General features: G+C 47.0%; 2 protein-coding genes across 2 annotated transcripts in view; both read left to right on the top strand.

Annotated features, from left to right (window-relative positions):
• Window positions 1-19,805, top strand: part of LOC119378835 (uncharacterized) — a 76,104-nt gene that overhangs the window by 18,056 nt on the left and 38,243 nt on the right. The window lies entirely within an intron of this gene.
• Window positions 5,427-6,599, top strand: LOC119378834 (E3 ubiquitin-protein ligase MARCHF2). Its single transcript, XM_037647856.2, has one exon. It carries the CDS (start codon window positions 5,532-5,534, stop codon window positions 6,441-6,443), a length of 912 nt encoding a protein of 303 aa, XP_037503784.1. The 5' UTR covers window positions 5,427-5,531; the 3' UTR covers window positions 6,444-6,599.

The raw sequence follows: 19,805 nt of genomic DNA, 5'->3' as shown, positions 1-19,805 counted from the left end.
CCACGGTGGTTATGGTGCTCGACTGCTGACCCTAAGGTCACGGGATCGGGCGGCCCCATTTTCGATGGCGGCGAAAATGCTTGAGGCCCGTGTACTTACATTTAGGTGCACGTTAAAGAACCCCAAGTGGTCGAAATTCCGGAGCCATCCACTACGGCGTCCCTCATAATCATATCGTGATTTTGGGACGTTAAACCAGTTAGACCCTAACAATTAGTATTATTATTATCCTAGATGCATGCGGAAAAGACCACTCTCAACCTCTTGTGAGAGAAAGCCAATTTATTCGGGCGTTTCGCGCTTCCCCATGTTCGATATACCAAGTGTTCCGGGCATTTTTGTTCAATGTAGCCGTATATTTTCCTATGTATTCACGTTAAAGTCTTGTCGTGTTCAAAAATGGTTCGCCATAAAGGTTAATTCGATTTATCCGAGTTAGAAATAGTCGGGTTTGACTGTATGCCACCTCGGAGTTCTGGTGTAACACCAACATGACGAAGATACGATAAGAGCATATGAACATGCGTGCAGAAAGTGACAGAAATAACACAAAGTGAAGAAAACGACGTGACGTTGATGTTTTTTCTTAATTGCCTGAAGTGTTGTTGTTCCTGTTTTGAAGATACCACTATTATAGGCAGAAATCAGCAGCATTTGACTGGCCTGATTGTAGAAGTTGAGTGCATCGCCGGGGTTGGCGAAGGGTGATTTAGTAAACCCTCCCTTGCCGAATAAAGAACTCCAATACCTGCACATTCTTCGTGATGCTGTGTAAGTGTTTGAACTCTTACACGTGTCCTGAGACGCATGAGGCAGTAAATATGACATGGTTCCCGAAAATAAAGGTCGCTGTTGGAAGTTATAGCGTCTTGCATTTGTGTTGATGTTCTTGTCTCGTGTACTCGTCTTGCTGGCACTACATTACAATAATTCAATATATTGTGCAGAGCAGCTACGCTTCTATGTGCGCAGAAAAACAAGAATAAGATTGATGCGATGTTATAACATGTAGGTGTAACAACAGGCGATATTCATTTTTCACGCACAATAAAAAGATTCTCGTTCGTTTTATAGTTGTTTCGATGTTACAGTATAGCCGTCGAGCTCCCCATCTCTGCATTTTCGTGTATCCAAATCATAGGTGTTATTCAGGACAGACTGCCTCCTCAACTGATGTCCATTTCGATGATCATTCAACCCAGATTGTCTGCGCTGGCGTCCAATAATCATTCGAGATTAGATACAAGCTCAGGTCGGAAGTAAATGCGAAAACATGCTTTATGTGGCCATTCACTTTCAACCATTGTTGACCAAGACGCGTGCCCCAGTGCAGAGTGTATCCAACTGTTAACTTGGATAACCTCTCTGCCTTTCACCTCATATGTTCTCTCTATTCTCCTTCATCTTTTATGGCACTCACTGCAACAGAAGTCATTATTCTTCAAGGAAATTTTAAACAGCGTGATTAAGTTAGTTCGATCAGCTGGCGAATTATTTCCAAGACTCGATTTTCATTGATTTGTAGGTCAAAAGGTTCCGTTCTGAAGAAAATGATCGAGTTTTCCCTTCCCGAATTTCGACCCCCAAGAGCAGCGCAGTTCATTAGCATACAGTTTTTATCATCATTATAATCATCAGCATCATATTTATGCACACTGCAAGACGAAAGCATCTTTTTACAATTTTATTTCCAACTACTCCTTTCCTGTGCCAGTTGACCTCCATCTCCACGCTTCCTCCTTTATCCCGCCATCTAATTCTCTACCGTCCTCAGCAGCCTGCGCTTCACTTCTCTTAATACCCACCTTCTGGAACACTAATAGACCGACATTTAGCTGTTTTAACCCGGCCTGCTCAGCTCGCTTTTTCCTCTTAACGTCAACCAATGTGTTATCGGCTACTCCCGTTTATTGTCTAATCCTCATCTCTGTCTTCTTGCGTAACAAAAAGTTCACAAGGAGGCGCTCAAAACTCGCTTTTAGGTTTAAATTTTGGTTTATTTAGAACCATGCTGATAAGTGCTGATAAAAAAAAAGAAAAAGCTAGTCCCGAGCACATGCTGTCTGACATGTCTGACATGACATACTGTCGCGAAGAGCTCATGTGAAAAATATAGCCAGTCTTTCTTTACTCCATCTTATGTTTGCTGGCGAAATCATGTAGGTTACAGTATGGCGAACGACTTCAGGAGTTTTAATTTACCGATCCAGCTTGACGTATACAGCGTTCCCTACTTCAGTCATCCCTTTCATCTTGTCTAATACAGCGCACACGTAGGACAGCGCTCATATACCGAATTGTATCTTATGTAGAACATACAAGTACTGCCCTAATCTCTACATCTCTGTGCCTTTAGTGAACAGTTGTTCTACCCTTATAGCTGTGCCGGTATTTACAGTGTTCCCTACGGGATTACTCAGTTAAACAACAAACGGCAACTAAACATTATCAGTGCAACAAATTACGCCTTGAAGCACATAGCTGACTTTTGTTGAAGAAACGATTTCTCTATTCCTTTCTTCTCGACCGTCTTCTTGCCAAGTAAGAAGACCCGATCCTGTAGAGATATTGCAATAGTAAATCGAGGGGATATTGGACACGGAGTCATAGATAAGGGTCTGATCACGGACACAGTCGCGGCGGTGGTACAGTAGTTACGCTGCTCGGCTGCTGACCCGAACGGCGTGGGTTGAATCCCGGCCGCGGCTGTCGCATTTTCGGTGGAGGCGACAAGGTTTGAGGCCCGTGTACTTAGATTTAGGTGCCCGTTAAAGGATCACCGGTGGTCCAAATTTTCAGAACTCCCCACTACGGCGTGCCTCATAACCATATCGTGGTTTTGTCTCGTAAAACCCAAGCTATTATTATTCATCACGGAGACCGCGTACTTCACGGTCGCGTAGATCACGTGGATCGCGTAGTTGGGGTTTTCCGAGTCTTTCTGATTCTCTAGGCATGCAAAACGGGCTGCCAAAGACTAACACTCCGTAGCCGCTTCACAAAAGCTTTTAATCCCTTCATCCCTTACCCCAGTGCAGGGTAGCAAACCTGACGCGCGTCTGGTTGACCTCCCTGCCTTTCCTTCCTCCCTCCTCCACCTCCTCCTCCTTCGTTTCACACACATTCAAACATGTGCGCTATGCGTAATTTCTTTATGACCTCCTGTTGATAGTTATATTGCACATGATCTTACTATGCGCGAAAACATGCGGCCCGTTGCATGAGCCAGTGTGCAACAAGCACGGTCATGAAAACCATCCACAGGTTACAGGGTGATGAATAAACATAGTAACAAAAATAAATAAATAAATGGACGTATACAGGCGCTGACATCAAATCAAGGTTTGTTTAGAACCACGCATTTAATATATACACGTCTTATCACCTGTTCTCACGTAAGCACATGAGAAGAAAAAAGCTAGAAAAAAGGAAAAAGAACCAACACTGAACCATATAAAGCATACATTACAGTGAAAAATGATCGATTTTAACACTAAAGGTAACACTAAAGAACGAGCAGCCTGCCCAAAAATTTTATTATTTATTGTTCAGGTATGCCATTTAATTCTCTAATAAGTGTGCTACCAGGCGCTGTGTCTTACTTGTTTCGGCACAGCACTGTTGAGCTCGACGACGCGGGTTCAGTCGCGGTAGCTTCATCTCGATATGGGAAATGCAAAAACGCTCGTGTTTTAGGTACATGTTAAAAAATGTCAGGTTCTCTTCTATTATACATGTGGTTGCTGTGGAGAGGTTGAGGTAAATGTCGTCAAAATAAATTCGGAGTTGCCCGAAACGGCGTGCCTCATGATTAGATCGTGGCTCTGGAATGTAAAACTCAATCATATTAATACGTGCGCAAAAGATTGGCACTCTGCCTTGGAATGCCAGAAGCTACGAGCTACGTCTTTTTGTCTTCTTTTTGCGCTGTTTTATCGTCACCATGCCACTTCATCAACTAGCCCGTATGCTTGCCACGTCCACAAGTATTCGTGCCATGAAAAAAAAAAATACCGCTATTGGTAATACACAGAAAACTCATCACGCTGTGTGACAACCCCAAGGCCGTGCACTGCTAAAGACGCAAATGGCTTAGGCCCCGAAAAGCGGGAAGAGAGAGAGAGAGAGAGATAATAAAACGAGAGAAAGGCAGGGAGGTTAACCAGAATTGTAGCATCCGGTTTGCTACCCTACACTAAGGGGAGGGGGAAAGGGAAAGAAAGATGGAAAGGACAGCGGAGAGAAGAGCAGGCGCGCGATAAAAAAAAAGATATAAACAAAAGGAAGCTGTAGATCGGCAGTACTAAAGCCTATTCAATAGGCCACTGGCACGCAAAAAGTTCAGTAAGGCCGCGGAACTTGCTGCTCTGCGTAGCGCACTTAGAGTAATTTATGACCAACCACCCAAGAAATGGAGCGTGTTCACGGACTCCAAGGCAGCTTTACAGTGCCTGATATACGCCTTACGCCGTGGACCTCACGAGCAACTCGTGTTGGAAATTAGAGAGCTGCTCCATCACCTCTTCGTTCAAGGGCATGACATCACCTTTCAGTGGCTTCCAAGTCACTGCGGCATATTGGGCAACGAACATGCCGACGCTGCTGCTCGAACTGCACACGAAGACGGCGTACAAGAATCCATCCCGTTATCAAGAACGGATGCTGCGATGAAAATTCGAGAGATTGCCAATGAAGACATAAAATCCTTGTGGAACACACCAAGTTTACAGCACACACGACTGCATAGACTGGACCCGTGTCGTCGACTTCGGCCTCCGTCCGGACTCTCTCGACTCGAGGCAACGGTGCTTTGTCGACTGTGGCTTGGTGTTGCTTTCACCAAATCTTTTGCCTTCCGAATCGGCATGGCAGAGAGTGCTACTTGCAGCCAGTGTGACAGCGAAGAAACGATAGAACACGTTCTTTGTCGCTGCCCTCGCTACAGCTCGCACAGACTGTCGCTAGCTGCTGTGTTGGCCCGCCTTGACGACAGACCCCTGTCGGAACAGTCAGTGCTGGAATGCCGACCTGAACTGTCTGCACAGCGAAAAGCGGGAAGGAGGCACGCAGAGCAGGTTGAGGTGACGGAAATGCCACGTCATGCAGTCTTTACTGTCAAAAATTTGTTTTTATTACTGCATGTGAATACAGACTTAACTGTGATTCATCACTACTATACACATTAAAGCAATCACTATCAAAAACTGCCGTATACGCCAGAAGTAATCTATCGCATGAGAGTGCATGATCCGTGCGCTTCTTATCGGTAGATAGATGTTATAGATGGGCAGCCAGCTTCTGCAATATTTAACATGAGACAATGTTAGATTGTGCGCGTATCCAGAGAAAGTGGAAAAAGATAAGAAGTACGTACAACCAGCGCCTGGAAAAAGCACACTACATTTTCGGTGCCGCTTTGAACGCGATACAGCGCTACTGCATTTAGGTGGCGCGCGCCTGCGTGGTTATACTTAAACAAGGCGTGGAGCAAAGGTACTGCCATTGAAAGCCAAGCCGCTTCGACGCTCGACATGGCCGAGGGAGCACCAACTGCCAGGACCGACACGCCCCTGCAATCAACGCCCATCATCGGCAGACAGCGCGGTGGCGGGCCGCCTCCACAACCGTGCTCCGACAGCTTCTGGGCGAACCCTGTGTTACGCGTGCAGGTACGCAGCGCGTACGGCTCGCCGGCTGACAACGACGAAGACGAAGAAGACCCTGTCCCGCTCTCGCCGATCCTGGCGACCAACGTGACGACGAGCAGCGGACCTATCTGCCGCATCTGCCACGAGGGCGATCACGGGCTTCCGCTGCTGTCGATATGCCTGTGTTCGGGCACCATGGGACTGGTGCACCTGCTCTGCCTCGAGCACTGGCTCAGCACCAGCGGTAGCGAGGCCTGCGAGATCTGCCACTATCACTTCAACGTCGAGCGTCGGCCCCGGCACTTCTGCGAGTGGGTGAACAGCGTCAGCGTGCGCCGCGCCTTCTTCGGGGACCTGCTGTGCTTCGGCCTGCTCTCGCCACTAGCTTTCCTCTGCGGCGTGCTCTGCCTTCACGGCGCCGCGCAGCAGGTGCTCCAACGACGGCTGTGGGAATCCATCGGCCTCGCTGCGCTCGCTTTCATGCTCTTCACCGTATACAGCGCCTGGACCGTGCTCACCTTCCGCTACCACTACCGCAGCTGGAGGAAGTGGCGCGTGGCCAACCCGTACGTCAAGGTGGTCGACGCGCCCCGTGACCTGGACTTCTCTGTCGAACCTAAGTGCAAGGGGTCCAAGCCACAAGACCGCTGTGGCAACGCCCCCCGCGCGCTACCGCAGACAGGCAGGAGCAGCTTGACCTTTGCATCGGGTCTCGATTCATCGTTCGAGATTTGCTCCCCAAACACCGTGGCTTCCGGCAGCACTGTGTGGGAGTACCGCACCACACGCCTTTGAGACGAGTGCTGCTGCGTACTTTTAATGTAATTTTTTTATAATTTTTATTTTCATCACTTAGTTGTGGGCTTTTATTATTATTACTGGTGCCTGAACATCGCATCTATATGGCAAAGAAGCGTGTGTGTTCTATGCAATAAATCAGTGCGCCTTGAAGCAGTGCCGTTTTCAGAAGGGCTCATTAGTGTTAACGCGGCGCTAGCCGCGTTTGACATTCTGCAGGAGCTTTATCTGCTAAAAATTTTTTTCATTTTTTTTTGCCAGTTCCGCTCAAATGGACTTTTTTGCAAGAAGGGATCTGAGGCCGTATTCAGTAGACAGCATACCCGGTTACAGAAAGCGTGTGGAAAAGGTCCAGGAACACATTTTCACAATGCGGCCCCACTGATTACGCACCGCGATTGGCACGCGCGAATGGTGTGTTCTCGGAAAATACCTGAAAGTGTTTTAAAGCGGCTCTGCGGCACTTGCTCAGCATCGTGAATAAGGACCCCTTTCTGAAAATGTCGCGAAATTTAGTTGACACAATTTCTGCTGACATGATTGGCCACCGAAGTTCTTGAGCATTACATTGTAACCAATATCTGGCAGAATGAGTTCAGCGTCTTGGCGGCGTTGGCGCCTGCGTTCGGCTTCTTGCGCGAGAACATGTTGGGTTTGCTCGGAGCGCGGGTTCGGCAGCCTTCGTGAACGGGAATTATTCGAAACAGTCATAGCATGATGTTCGCTCACCTTAATAACTGTTGGGGTTTTACGTCTCAAAACCAGATGTGATTATGAGGGAAGTAGTGGAGGGCTCCGGAAATTTTGACCATCTGGTGTTCTTTAACGTCCACCCAAATCTAGGTACACGGGGCTCGAGCATTTGGACTCCATCAAAATGCGGCCACCGCGGCCGGCATTCTCGTTCAAATTGCTTCTGCTACCTGTTCTGGCTGTTTTGTACACGTGTTGCGGGAACAGACTTACTCTTATGGAATTTAAAGATCATTATCACGGTATTAAAAAAAAAACTACACTCGCCGTTTGTTTCTCCCCTTCCACATTTCCCGTGCACAAACGCGAGTCTTTCCCTCTTGTGTGCGTCTTGTAATTGTTTCCCGTTATACGTGTCTGGTCTGTGACTCGCAAAGTATGACGTGTAATATTATTTCGCAATAGCACCACATCTGCCGCCTTCTCTAATGCTCGCACGTAATGGATACAGACTGCGCATTCTACACCTGTATCGGGAAAGAAATCAATACCGGGCGACGCCTGTCGGCCCGAAATGGCACTTATCCCCGTGATCGGCCCACAGTTTGTGCTTACTGAGGAAAACAGACTACGACACGAGAAAATTCCGATCAACGGACCACTGAAGACTTTTAACAGCACTAATGGTGCCGTTAGAGTGTACTAGAACAGGGGAGTGCCCGGAACGAGCTTCGAAAAGTGAAGCCCAAACAGGGTCAATCCGCTTGTAGCGCTGCGATCGGTAGTCTGCAATGTGTCGTCGTTTAAGAGATGCGCGCGGCTCCGCAGAAATGGTGCAGGGGTAGAATGGCCGCTTCCCACTCAAAAGGCCCTGGTTCGAATCACAGCTGCAGATGGTGGGTTTTTATTCTTAGCGTCACCTTTTGTAGCTGTATTGGTTTTCCTTTGTTTCTTAAAACTAGCTTAAGTTGCTACGTGTTGGTTCAAAAAGTAACGCAAAATGTGAAGTAAAACAGAATAAATTTGACAACGAGCGCAGTTCTTTGCAGCGCCACCCACCGGGATTGAACAAAAACGTAAAGTATGGCCTCCGAGATTTTCGCGAAGACGATACTCGAAAAAAGATTTCACATTTTACCTTACTTTTTGTAGCAATACCTAGCAACGGAAGCTAGTTTTAAGAAAGAAAGTAAAAAACGAACACAGCTGTGAAAAATGACACTGAGAATAAAAATCCACCATCTACAGCTGCGATTCGAACCCGGGCCTTTTGAGTGCATTCTACCCCTGCACCACTTTGCCGGAGCCGCGCGCAGCTCTTAAACGACGACACATTGCAGACTACCGATCGCAGCGCTGCAGGTGGATTGACCCTGTTTGGGCTTCACTTTCTGTACATTGTTGCTGCGGCCGTTCCGAGCACTCCTCTGTTCTAGTACACTCTAGTGCCGTTCTGTGTGCGCGTGTCCTCGTCTTTGCCTGTGCTACATCAAAGATGTCATATTTAAAGCCCAGTTATCCACCCTTATTTACTTGACCACACAGAACGGGCAACACAGATCGTCCGTACTTTCCTGCACGCTTCATTTAATCTGCTCAATTATTCGTTTAATATTTCGCAGGCGCCTGTATAAAGGGCCCTCGCTGAATGAGACTCATTTATCTCGCGGACACAGCGAAGGAAAGCGCTACGCAACTACGATCTAGTGCGCGCGCGCGTGTGTGTGTGTGCGTCATTAAAGCCGTGCTATAGGCCTCGTGCGCTGCTGTTTCAAATAGGACATGCAGCGCCACTGCGGCTGCTGCTGGCAAAACGTCCCTGTTCCCTCCGCACAGCCTCGCTTGGCCGCAGCAGGTTGGTCATGGCCCCTAGCAGCGCAAGCGTGTGTGCGCGGCGAAAAAAGTCAACTTCTATCGGCTCCTGCGAGCTCGCATGCCATAACAGCTACAAGAACACGGCTGGAAAACTGCCAAAGGTGCAATTTTATCATTTTCCATGGAAGTCGTACGAGGCTGATCGGCGAAAACGTTGGAACGCAGCTGTTGGGCGCGCCCGATAAGCAAACGCGTCCTGTCTTCGCACAGTTTCTTTCACTTTCTATCCAAGTCACTGGCGTAAACAGGGGGATTGAAAACCCCTCCCCCCGCCCCTCGAATTTTTTAAAATTTTGCATGTGTATGTATTAGTGATGCAGAACCATCGGTAAATTGACTATCGATAGTATCGATAGTTTCTTTGAAACTATCGATAGTGTAAACAAACTATCGATAGTACTACTATCGATAAACTATCGATAGTCGAATCGGTGGTACCATCGGTAATATTACTAGCGATATTACTGCCACGCGTGTTTATTGCTTTGTTTTGATGCATTCGGGTTTCACCCACAGACTGTTAGCAGCGTTTGACGCAGACCACGACGCAATGTTTGAGAAGCTTTGCGATTGTTTGACATTTTAAGATTACGCGCCGGACCCGAATATTCAAGTTTATTCGAAAGCTTACGCGAGCAGCAGCGATAACGCTGGAAGGTTTGATGACTGATGTATAAAAGACGAAGCGTTCTACCGATTATCAGATTACTCGACGGCCGGCGACTGTTCTCGCCTCTATCAGTGCGCAGCATGTATCGCTTGTATTCTGACTTGATTTTCTGGGCACAAGTTCGACAAAATAAAGAGCTTCGTATTTCCCAGTCTTGCTGCAGCATTCTTCACCGTCACAACCATGCGACAAACTATCCCTAGTGGTGCGAATAACGATGCTGTTGCTGGCTGGCCAAATTGGCAAAATATTCGCGATAGCCTACTATCAGCTTCGCTTAATTTGAGCAAATTTTTGGCGAAATAAATTAATTACGCAGTGAAAATGGCGGCATATGTCCATCAATAAATTCATATTTAAAAGCAACGAGTTACATCTTACAATTACCAAACTTTGTTCTTGATCATTTTTTTTTACTTTGAAATCTTAAAATGTAATATAAAACTGAAGCCGCTCACTTCCACCCCATGCAACGGCTTCGTTTCCGCTACAGCTGAATAGTTTGACTTTATGATCATGTGTCAGCGAAGCACTCTGGTGAAGAACACAAGCATGTCAACTTTCTTGCTCTTCAGCCTGCTGCTCCGGCTCCACTATGTACCACGCGCGCGGGAAACCAAGTTTATTCTGCAATGAGTTCGCGCTGTCGATTTTAAACTATCGATAGTACTTACTATCGATAAAGCTATCGATAGTATCTTTTACCATCGATAGTCCGATAGTGACTCAGCTATCCATAGTATCGATAGTACCATCGATAGTTCTGCATCACTAGTATGTATACACGCACACATACAAACGCACGGACGAACATAAAGCAATGTTGAACCCCCACCAATAAAATATTTCTGGCTACGCTACTGCTTTAGGTAATATTGACACAATGTTGGTGTTATGTGATGAGTCAGTTTCGGTTTCACCGCCTTCGAATGCCAAATAGCTACATGAAGAAAGAGGAAGACGAAGTTGGGTGCGCGGCCGTCGCCGTGTTCGATCAGGGGCTCGGGGCTTCGGACCCCGTGGCTAGGCCATTCGCGATATGCGGGCGTCACCACGCCTGCGAGGACGACGCTACGGTCCCACACTGCCGCCGGCACCGTACCAGAAGTAACCATCACGAGCATCTGCGACGTGCCTTCTTGCAAGAACGAGACAACCAGGTCATCATGCTGCCCGGCGCCTGTGTTCGCCGCAACGGCATGACAGTCGACGTCTTCAAGACGAGGCTGCTCGCAAGTCCGACATGACCAATTCATCGTGCTGCCCGGTGCCTGTGTTCGTCGCAACGGTACGAGTGAGTGGTCGTCGACATTGTAGACATTGGGTCACGAGCGTGTGGTGACGTGCATATTTCCATGGAAGGACGTGAATGGTATTTCACGAAGGCTGAAACAGTAACGTTGTCAGTGCAGTGTCCAGTTTATGTGCATTGTGTCAGTGTGTATGTCTTTGAATTGTGCTCCGTCTGAAATGATAAAGTAATTTTTCTACATCTACTGTATTGGCTCCGCACGTCTGAGTTCCTGTGCCCACGAATCTTCACAGTTATTTTATTATTGTTAGCCCGAACGAGATTTGTGGCAACCATTACGACGTAAAACAGTCCTCTGTAGCGCCTACTTTGTCGGCTGTGCACGACTGTCGGGCTGGGGGGCTTCAGGATCGGCTCTATGATCGGAGGACTTAGACGAAAAACACAGTTACACATGTTCAAAAATATAATTTCGCAAAGTGTTCGACGTACTAACAGCACTAGAAAACTAAGAGACGACGGCACTTCATGCGGTCTCTATCTTTTTGTCGTTATAATATGTCATTTCAACTATCCCAGCTTTCTGCTAATGCGCGCCTATCATAGGACAAGCGACGCAGGATGCTGCCGATAAAAAGCATTTTCTATCGTGTGCCAAGAAAAAAGTTTACTCGCTTCTAAACACACGTCTCCACGCTCTTTATTTGTGCGACGCATTTTCCGAGTATTTCCGACGGACCGACGGTACTATTCAGTTCTTATCTCACGCAGTAAACGTGATTAGCGGCATGCAAGTCGCCACGCCGAAGCGAACTGCTTCGTTTGAAGTATTCCTGAACGCTTGCTATTCGTCCGTAGCCGCAAGAAAAACAAGCGGGGCTCGTTTTCCGTTGCCATTTTCGCGCATCGACGTTCAGCGCACAAAACTGCGAGCTACGCGCCGGGAGGAGAACAGAGACAAAATGGGCCATCAAGTGGCCGCATTGGCGCTGTGCATTCGGAGAGCGGTGGCGCCATCAACTGAGCGCACGAGGCCTATAATATACGTTGTCTTTTAACCCTTGAAACAGGAAACTCGTAAATAAAACCCGGACTGAATCTGTGCATAATTCCTTTCTCTCTCGTGCGCGCGTGTGTGTGTGTGTGTGTGTGTGTGTGTGTGTGTGTGTGTGTGTGTGTGTGTGTGTGTGTGTGTGTGTGTGTGTGTGTGTGTGTGTGTGTGTGTGTGTGCGTGTGTGCGTGTGTGCGTGCGCGCGCCGAAAGCAATTCAACGCCTTACTTGTATTTAATAACGTGTCGTGATAATCACCCGGGTATCGAACTTCCATCTCACATTCTGGTGACATCTAGAGTGTAACTGCTGTAACCAAAGCGGCACATATTTGCATTCTCGAATCAACTAGTGCTGCGTTACGTTATCTGCTGCCGAGAACATGCACGATGTCTGCTTCTACAGAGTTGCGCATGCAGGAGAAGTGTGAACTATACTGCTCAACTCGCCTTGCGCGATGGCAAATCGAAGAGCGCGATGCACTCGAATCGAGGCAAAAAAAAAAAAAAAAAAAAAGGGCCGCACCCCCAGAACTCATCGAAGAGACCTTGGTTATTGCCCTGCACAACGAGAAGCTCATTTCTCGATGCAATAGTTCAGGTGTCTACCTTAAGCGAGACTGTTACGGGCCAGTGCACTTAAAAAGCATTTGCTCATCGTCCTTGATGCACGCTTTTATCTGCTGCAAATGAATGCACGATAATGTTTATTGTAAACTGCCTAGTACGCACTCGACTTCGTGAGCTGATACGTGCTCATTTCAAATTCGTGCGCGGTTATTAATTATTAATTGCGCGCTATCTTTGGCGCTCCAGTATATTTGCTCCTCCGATTTCACACTTGTAGCGGTATTTGCTTATAAGGGTGTACAATATTTGAGTTAGAAACCTCAAACATAGCCCTTGAAACGAAAAGAACAATTCAGGAGTTATGACAACTGTCATGAGCAGCGGAGCTGCTGAGGTATCAGGGCTGTCGGCACCTGCGGGCGACACGGTTGTGCCATCCCAGCGCAGCCAAGACTAGACGCAAGTACGAACTTATTGCTGCCTTTCGACATCCATATGCGCGGACGTCAAGCCGCTGGAGGCGCGAGTAAGAGTAAGCAGGAACGTGTCAAAGTGAAATGCGCGGGAGGCGCACAAATAAAAAAAAGAACGTAGAAAAAGAGAGGCAGAAAGGGGGCACGTGCTCTCGAGCGCGCAAAAGTCCGCAACGAGCCACGCGAAGAAAGTGAAAAGACGCAAGGGGTGCCACGGGGCGACCCGTTTTGTCCAGTTGCCACCGCGAGGAGTGCGGCGCGCACTTCCGCGCAGAAAAGCGGAGGCTCGCGGTTATTTAGGGACGTACACTTTCTGACAAGGCTTTCAGGCTTCCCAATATTTGCGGCCGGTGCATCGCGACGCTGGGGCACTGGAAGCCACTCGCGGGCGGCGTCACCTAGGGCCGCGAATGCGCGTTCCGTTCCCGTTGCATGCGTGGAGCGGACGGCCTTCTGGAGAGCGTCCAGGAGATCGGTATTTCGGGACCGCGCTTAATGGAATAGGATTAACCCTTTCGGCAACCGGAGTAGCGCGCGGTTTGTCGCGATGAATTAGCAGAGGCGCCGTTTCTGAGCCGGGGCTCCGACAGCGTGAGTCAGGAGGGGCTCCGTTTGTCTCGGTGCTTAGAAGGAGCGGTCCCCGTGAAAACGCTCAAACACTGAGAAAGCGAGAGAGAGCGAAAAAATGAAGAAAAAAGAAAGGAGTGTGCTTAAGCGTTTTAAGATTCAAGGCAAGCGCACGCCTGTTTCTGCTATTGCCACTTGGGACGTTCTGGTTTGACACTCTTCTAAATTTCTGCGTATTGCGACAGAGAACATTTGTGTATTTTAGAAAGCTAAAGCAGCGCTGCGCTATAAGGCTCTTCTCAGCATGGCAAAAAAATGTCGCGCACGTGTGTAGGTTGGAAAGGTCCAACACCGCCATCACTGTTCAGAACATGACGTTAAATATATTTTTACTGTCAGACCCGTAGCCGCTGCTTCTTTTTGATCTAATCATGTTGATGGGCTAGTTTGTCAGCAGCGACGCTTGGAAAAACTACCAACACAAACACGAGATCAGGAAATAGACGCCAGAGACGTTTTATTGTGTGTGCGCGTGCGCATGCTCTTTCTTTATTTCGAGAAAAGGGCACTTTCTCCCTGTTTCACACATCAGTGGAAAACATCTGGCTGATGCAGCAAGACTTTGATTTGGGCGAGTTGGTTGATGGGTATAAGAAGGCACAGCGCGACTGAGACACCCTACGCCACCCTACGACGTAACCTATACGCCCTGTGAAGTACCCTACGTCCGTTTCTGGCCCTCCTTTAAGTCATCGTATGTGGTGCGTGTACTTCGTCCCTTGTCTCAGTCGGGCTGTGCCTTCTTATAGCCTTGATGTTCCTCTTTTGTATATTTCCAGAATGCGGAAACCAGTTAACTGGAACTGCAACGCATTTTGTTGTAGATTATGAGTATTTATTTCTCGAAGGTGGGGCTATAGGCAGGGATCTTCTAGCATATGGTTATGCTATAGCTGATTTTATCACGGCTCCAACAAATCCCCTAGAGTAATCAAATGAAGGTTGATTTATATAATTTTGCCAACAATCTCATTCGAGATGATCGCGATAAATGTGCTGTCAGCTGCTGCTACGAAACTCGGTGAACAAGAGTATAATTTAGATTTAGCGCCTATTTCTTAAATCTAAGATAGCTTTAGCGAATGCACGCCGTAAGTACGCGACGCGCAGACACGAAAATGCCAAACTAATAAAAATCAATAAGTTTATTACAAAACGTAAGGAAAAGAGACCCAACATTGTGCAAAAATAGGACTAAATTATGCAACGTAAGAAATAACCCTATGCACCTGCTTTCATGCTGTTCCACACACTAATACCATAGAAACGAAGCAACTGATGCTATGGAGGCGTGAGCACACGACCCTGACTTCAGGGTTTATACTCAATGCAACTACGACGACGCTCGAATGCTTATATGGCCTGCTTGCAGCGCTCCGATCCGGATGAACCTGTTGCCCAACGGATCGTATACCTGTCGCCAGTGTCTGTCCTTCATTTAAGTCGTCGCGCTGTAGATTTTTATAGCTCCGGTTAACGCATCGGGTGGGCTAATGTCGCGCCTCGTCTTCACCGACAAAGATGAGCGCCAAGCCTTTCGTGTCTGACTTGTGGACACTCCAGCGAAACAAACTCGAGCATTTGCTGTTGAAAGCCCAACTTTTCCGTTGATGTGCGTGCTGCGGAGCAAATTTCGGCAACGCAGCTTGATCTTCCTCAAGCAGCAAGTAATGATTTCTTGTATCGGAAATGTCGTACCTAAAGTCGATACGAGGCTCACAGAGCACCTGGAATTCTCGGTAACCACGGAACTAGACTTTCCTCTGTAATTCCTGAACCCTTCATTTTTTATGGGGATGGGATCTGCTGTGCTTTACTCGTCTTTTTCTTTTCTGTATTTATTTCTTTGCTTCGATGAGTGGGCTTCGTGTCTATTTTCAGACATTTCGTAGCCCACTTCTCTTTCTCTCCCCATAGTATTTATATATGTATATGATTACTATTAATAATAATAATAACAATGATGATGATTATGATTATGATGACTTTTTAAGAAAAGCTGATGGATGCTATGAAAATGTATGTAGCTGTATCAAAGTATTTACACGACGCCATTCATCTACTGTCCATGCAGCGAACACGTCCTCGTGCAAAACACGATGCGAGATGTCTAAATGTGAAGGAAATTACAGATTTCGTGTTTTCTTTTTATGCTGCTATAACATATCAGTGTATGCAATCTGGAAAATGAATCTTTACAGGCAGCGCGCTATTATCACTAATGTACTATATGTTGTCGTGTGCAGACTGTGTGCAGACCGTGCGCTTATTGCGAAGGTAAAAGTTTTTGAAGTTGCTGCGGATTTGCATCATAAACGTTCTAAAACGGCATTAGGCTCATAGTTCATTTATGTGGGCGGACACGGTCTAAATGTGCCATTAGCATACATAGGCATTATTCACGACGGATATTACGCGACAATGAAAGAATGAAATGCAGATAATTTTAAAAATAAATATATTAAACTATGCATTCTTTCCCTGCAGGTGCTAAGAAAGTGGATGCATGTTGGAGGCATGTATTTGTTGGGCGTGTCTAGCTGCTGAAGTCCACGGCACATTCATGATCACCTGGTCGTATATATTTTCAATTCGATTGTTGGCGGAATAATTCTAAATGGATATAGTGAATGCCTCCCTCGTCTTAACAATCACCGCTATTTCTATGAGGCATATCACGCGTTATGAGGCATATTAAAGAAGCATTTCACTGTAAGAAGCCCAACTTCTGTGCACGCGCCTACAAAGACTGATATGTCATCCCGCCCCCCCCACACAGCAAAAAACGTGTCCCCATTCCAGAGCACTGCGCCCCCGCAAAAACTGATCCAGTTAACATATTTACAGTAAACAAAATTTTTCGCCGGGGACACATTCGCGCTTCGCCTGCGCCTCGTCTCCGAGGAGGTCCTGGGATCGGGAAGGACAGGCAGAGGCGGAAGCATGACTCCTCTTTTTGCTTCTCCCATTTGCCAGCGCGCTGTTTCCGAAGTGTTCGCACAAGCGTTCCGACGGACCTATTTGTTTCCTGTTTTCGTCACTTCCCGACTGTTCGCGGTCCTGCGAAGCTCGTCAGAGACTAATGATTTTCTCAGGGCTCGAGTCCGCCTCATCTCTTTCCCCACTGCCAGCGTGAGCGCAGCCACAGCTTGCGGCATTGATGTATTACCGCCCTCACTGTCCCCGTGTACGGGCTACAACTCCCCCTTAAACCCCCGTCTCCAGGGCCCATGGTGGGTCAGGCGCGTTCCGTGCAAGACCGAATGTAGGAACCGGCTTTTCCCACACCTCGAAGACGTGCGCGTGGGTGGCGGCTTCCCCTCTGCCCTGCACCGCCGCGCTTCCAGTCTTTTTTGCCACGCGGCTTAAAGCGTGCAGATGTTTTGTATTCCGGGACCCGCGTCTCACGGATGCCCGCCGCTGTGCACGCCGTGTCCTGCACGCTTCATTCTGGAGCGCCGGGCGACGTGACGATGCACTGCGAAGCAAGCGCGCTCCTCGGGAAGCCGTTGTGTGGTGACATTGGTCGGCCGCGTCACCAATGTGCAAGGCGCAGCAAAGGACGCTCTACCAGAGCAGCACACGCATCGTGTTTATTTATTTATTTATTTATTTATTTATTTATTTATTTATTTATTTATTTATTTATTTATTTATTTATCCAGTCGGTTTACATTATAGATACACATGACGTCATCTTTCACCTGTTGCTGGCACGTTTAACGCACAAAAGTAAATACAGCAGCCTAATTGATTTCTTTCTCAATTCCACAGTTGGATAAATTCTTCTTAATTGTGCCTACACACTATAATCGGAGTGCAGTCACTGGTTACACTGAGATGTATTTGTTATGCCTACTCGCAACACAATGGAGGATGGACGAGAAATGCTTATCACGAAGGCTGATTCGGTTTTCTAGCGCGCAAATTTGCAATTATTTACCACTCAATGTGAACAGGCTTAGTAAATTTGTTTTCTTTAAAAAACTATAGCGTTTTCTGAAGCTAATTAACATTTATCTCTTTTTTTCGCTGCACACTGTGGTGCTCTATTAACATTCATTATTGCTTCTATTTTTAATAACATTTGGTGGCCAATCGTTCTGCTGGTTCTCATATATATCGTCATATTCTTTTTTCTACACAAATGTATTGATGAAATGCATTGTGACATTGTCAGAATTGTGATTTCGGCCAGTTGACGCTTCTTGAGGAGACTGATTTCATTTGTGACATAAACGACGAAACACAAAGTTGCGGATATAATACGCCAGCACACAGGATGATGTCCACTGTCGTGGGTGCTCGTGTTGTCCGTACATGTGCGTGCATGCATGCGCGCGCGTGTGTGTTTGTATACGTGTACGCACAACATACACAGAATGAGTGCGTACTTACGCACATAAGCATGCGCAGGGTTCCCCTTAGGGGGGGGGGGGGGCGAAGGTTCGTCGCAGCGCCCCCCTCCCTATTATGTCAATGTATGCGGCTGCCTTTGCGCCCCTCTTCTCGCCCCCCCCCCCCTACAATGTATAGGGCTGACTTTGCGCCCCCCCCACTTCTCGCCCCCTTGGCCCCCCCTCTGCGCACGCCTATGCTTACGCATGCACAAACATGCGAGTTGTCTTGCATGTTTGTCTGTCGCCTGTCTTGCCGCTACTAAAGTAACCTTAGCTTGAAAGTGTTCAGTTGAAAAACTGGCGTCTTTGTTAGAACATGTAGGGCAGTTGGTTACATCGTAATACACATTCCTACAAAAAAGAGAAAAAATCAACATCACAGTTATCCCAAGGTATTCGTTATCGGATTAGCAATAAATAATTTATGGGGTTTTATGTGCCAAAACCACGATATGATTATGAGGCATGCCGTAGTAAATGACTCCGAATTAATTTTAACGACCTGGCGTTTATGAGCGTGCCTATAAATCTAAGTACACGGGTGTTCTCACATTTCATCCTCATCGATATGTGGCCGCCATGATCGGGAGTTGAACCCGTGCCCTCGAGAAGGGAAGGCCTTTCTGCCATTACTTTAAGTGGAAGCGCCCAGTTGCTAAGACCGTCATAATATATGATTTACTGCACGTCGCGGCAGATCTGATACGGCACAGCACGTTTTGCTGGCAAGCACCCATCGCAACATGCCAAATCAGTGTTTGCCGCGACATGCCATCATTCAAACTTCGTTACGCACTTCGTCACGGGGCATTAAGTGTAACGTAACAGAGGGGCTTCTTTTCGTGCGTTCCCGGAGCGCTGTGTTATGTGGAATGTTGTGTGGAAATTCGATAGTGAATGTTTGAAATCAGGTACGATTTTCAAAAAGATTAGTTTAGGAACCGGACTGCATTGAAGTGTGACTCTTCGCGCCATGAACTGCCGATCGATCGATCGATCGATCGATCAATCAATCAATCAATCAATCAATCAATCAATCAATCAATCAATCAATCAATCAATCAATCAATCAATCAATCAATCAATCAATCAATCGTTTATTTAACGTGTCCAGGAACAACCGTAAGGTCTTTGTGCTGGCGTACGATAAAAAATATACTAATAAAAAACAACACAACTTAGTTTAAAGAGAAAATAATAATAGCAATAATAATAATAATTTTATTAAGCGCTTTTTATATGTATAACATCGTTCAGGTCTGCTGAAGCCGTGTTACGCGTAGAAAGAGCTGTTGCTTCGACTCTAGCAACAAAGAGAACAAGCTGGTATCAGCCGCGTCAAAAAACGGAGATAATAGAGAAAGGAAAGGCATGGAGGTTAACCAGACGAAATATCCGGTTTGCTACCCTACTAGGGGGGGGGGGGGGGACAAGAAAGATAAGAAGGGAACAGACAGATTTAGACAGAGCACATGCACACAATCACTACTGCTTACAGCACAGGATGACCTCTCTTAGTACAAGCCGTCCATGCTTCAGTCGTTACAGTAGTATAGCTGCTCCTAAGAACATTATTATAACATACGTAGCACTCCGCTGCGATCTAATTGTGAGGTCGGTACTCAGAAATGCAAAATACCACGTGTCAAAATTTTTAGAAACGCGATCAAGTTGAAGCAGAGGATAAGTACAGCTGCAACGGTAAAGGATTAGCACAAGTAACCGATGCCAAAACAACAGTGGCCGGCA

This window comes from Rhipicephalus sanguineus, chromosome 1, assembly GCF_013339695.2.
Source record: "Rhipicephalus sanguineus isolate Rsan-2018 chromosome 1, BIME_Rsan_1.4, whole genome shotgun sequence".
Lineage (NCBI taxonomy): Eukaryota > Metazoa > Arthropoda > Arachnida > Ixodida > Ixodidae > Rhipicephalus > Rhipicephalus sanguineus.
Note: the sequence above shows the minus strand (reverse complement) of the source record. Positions and strands in the feature narration are given on the sequence as shown.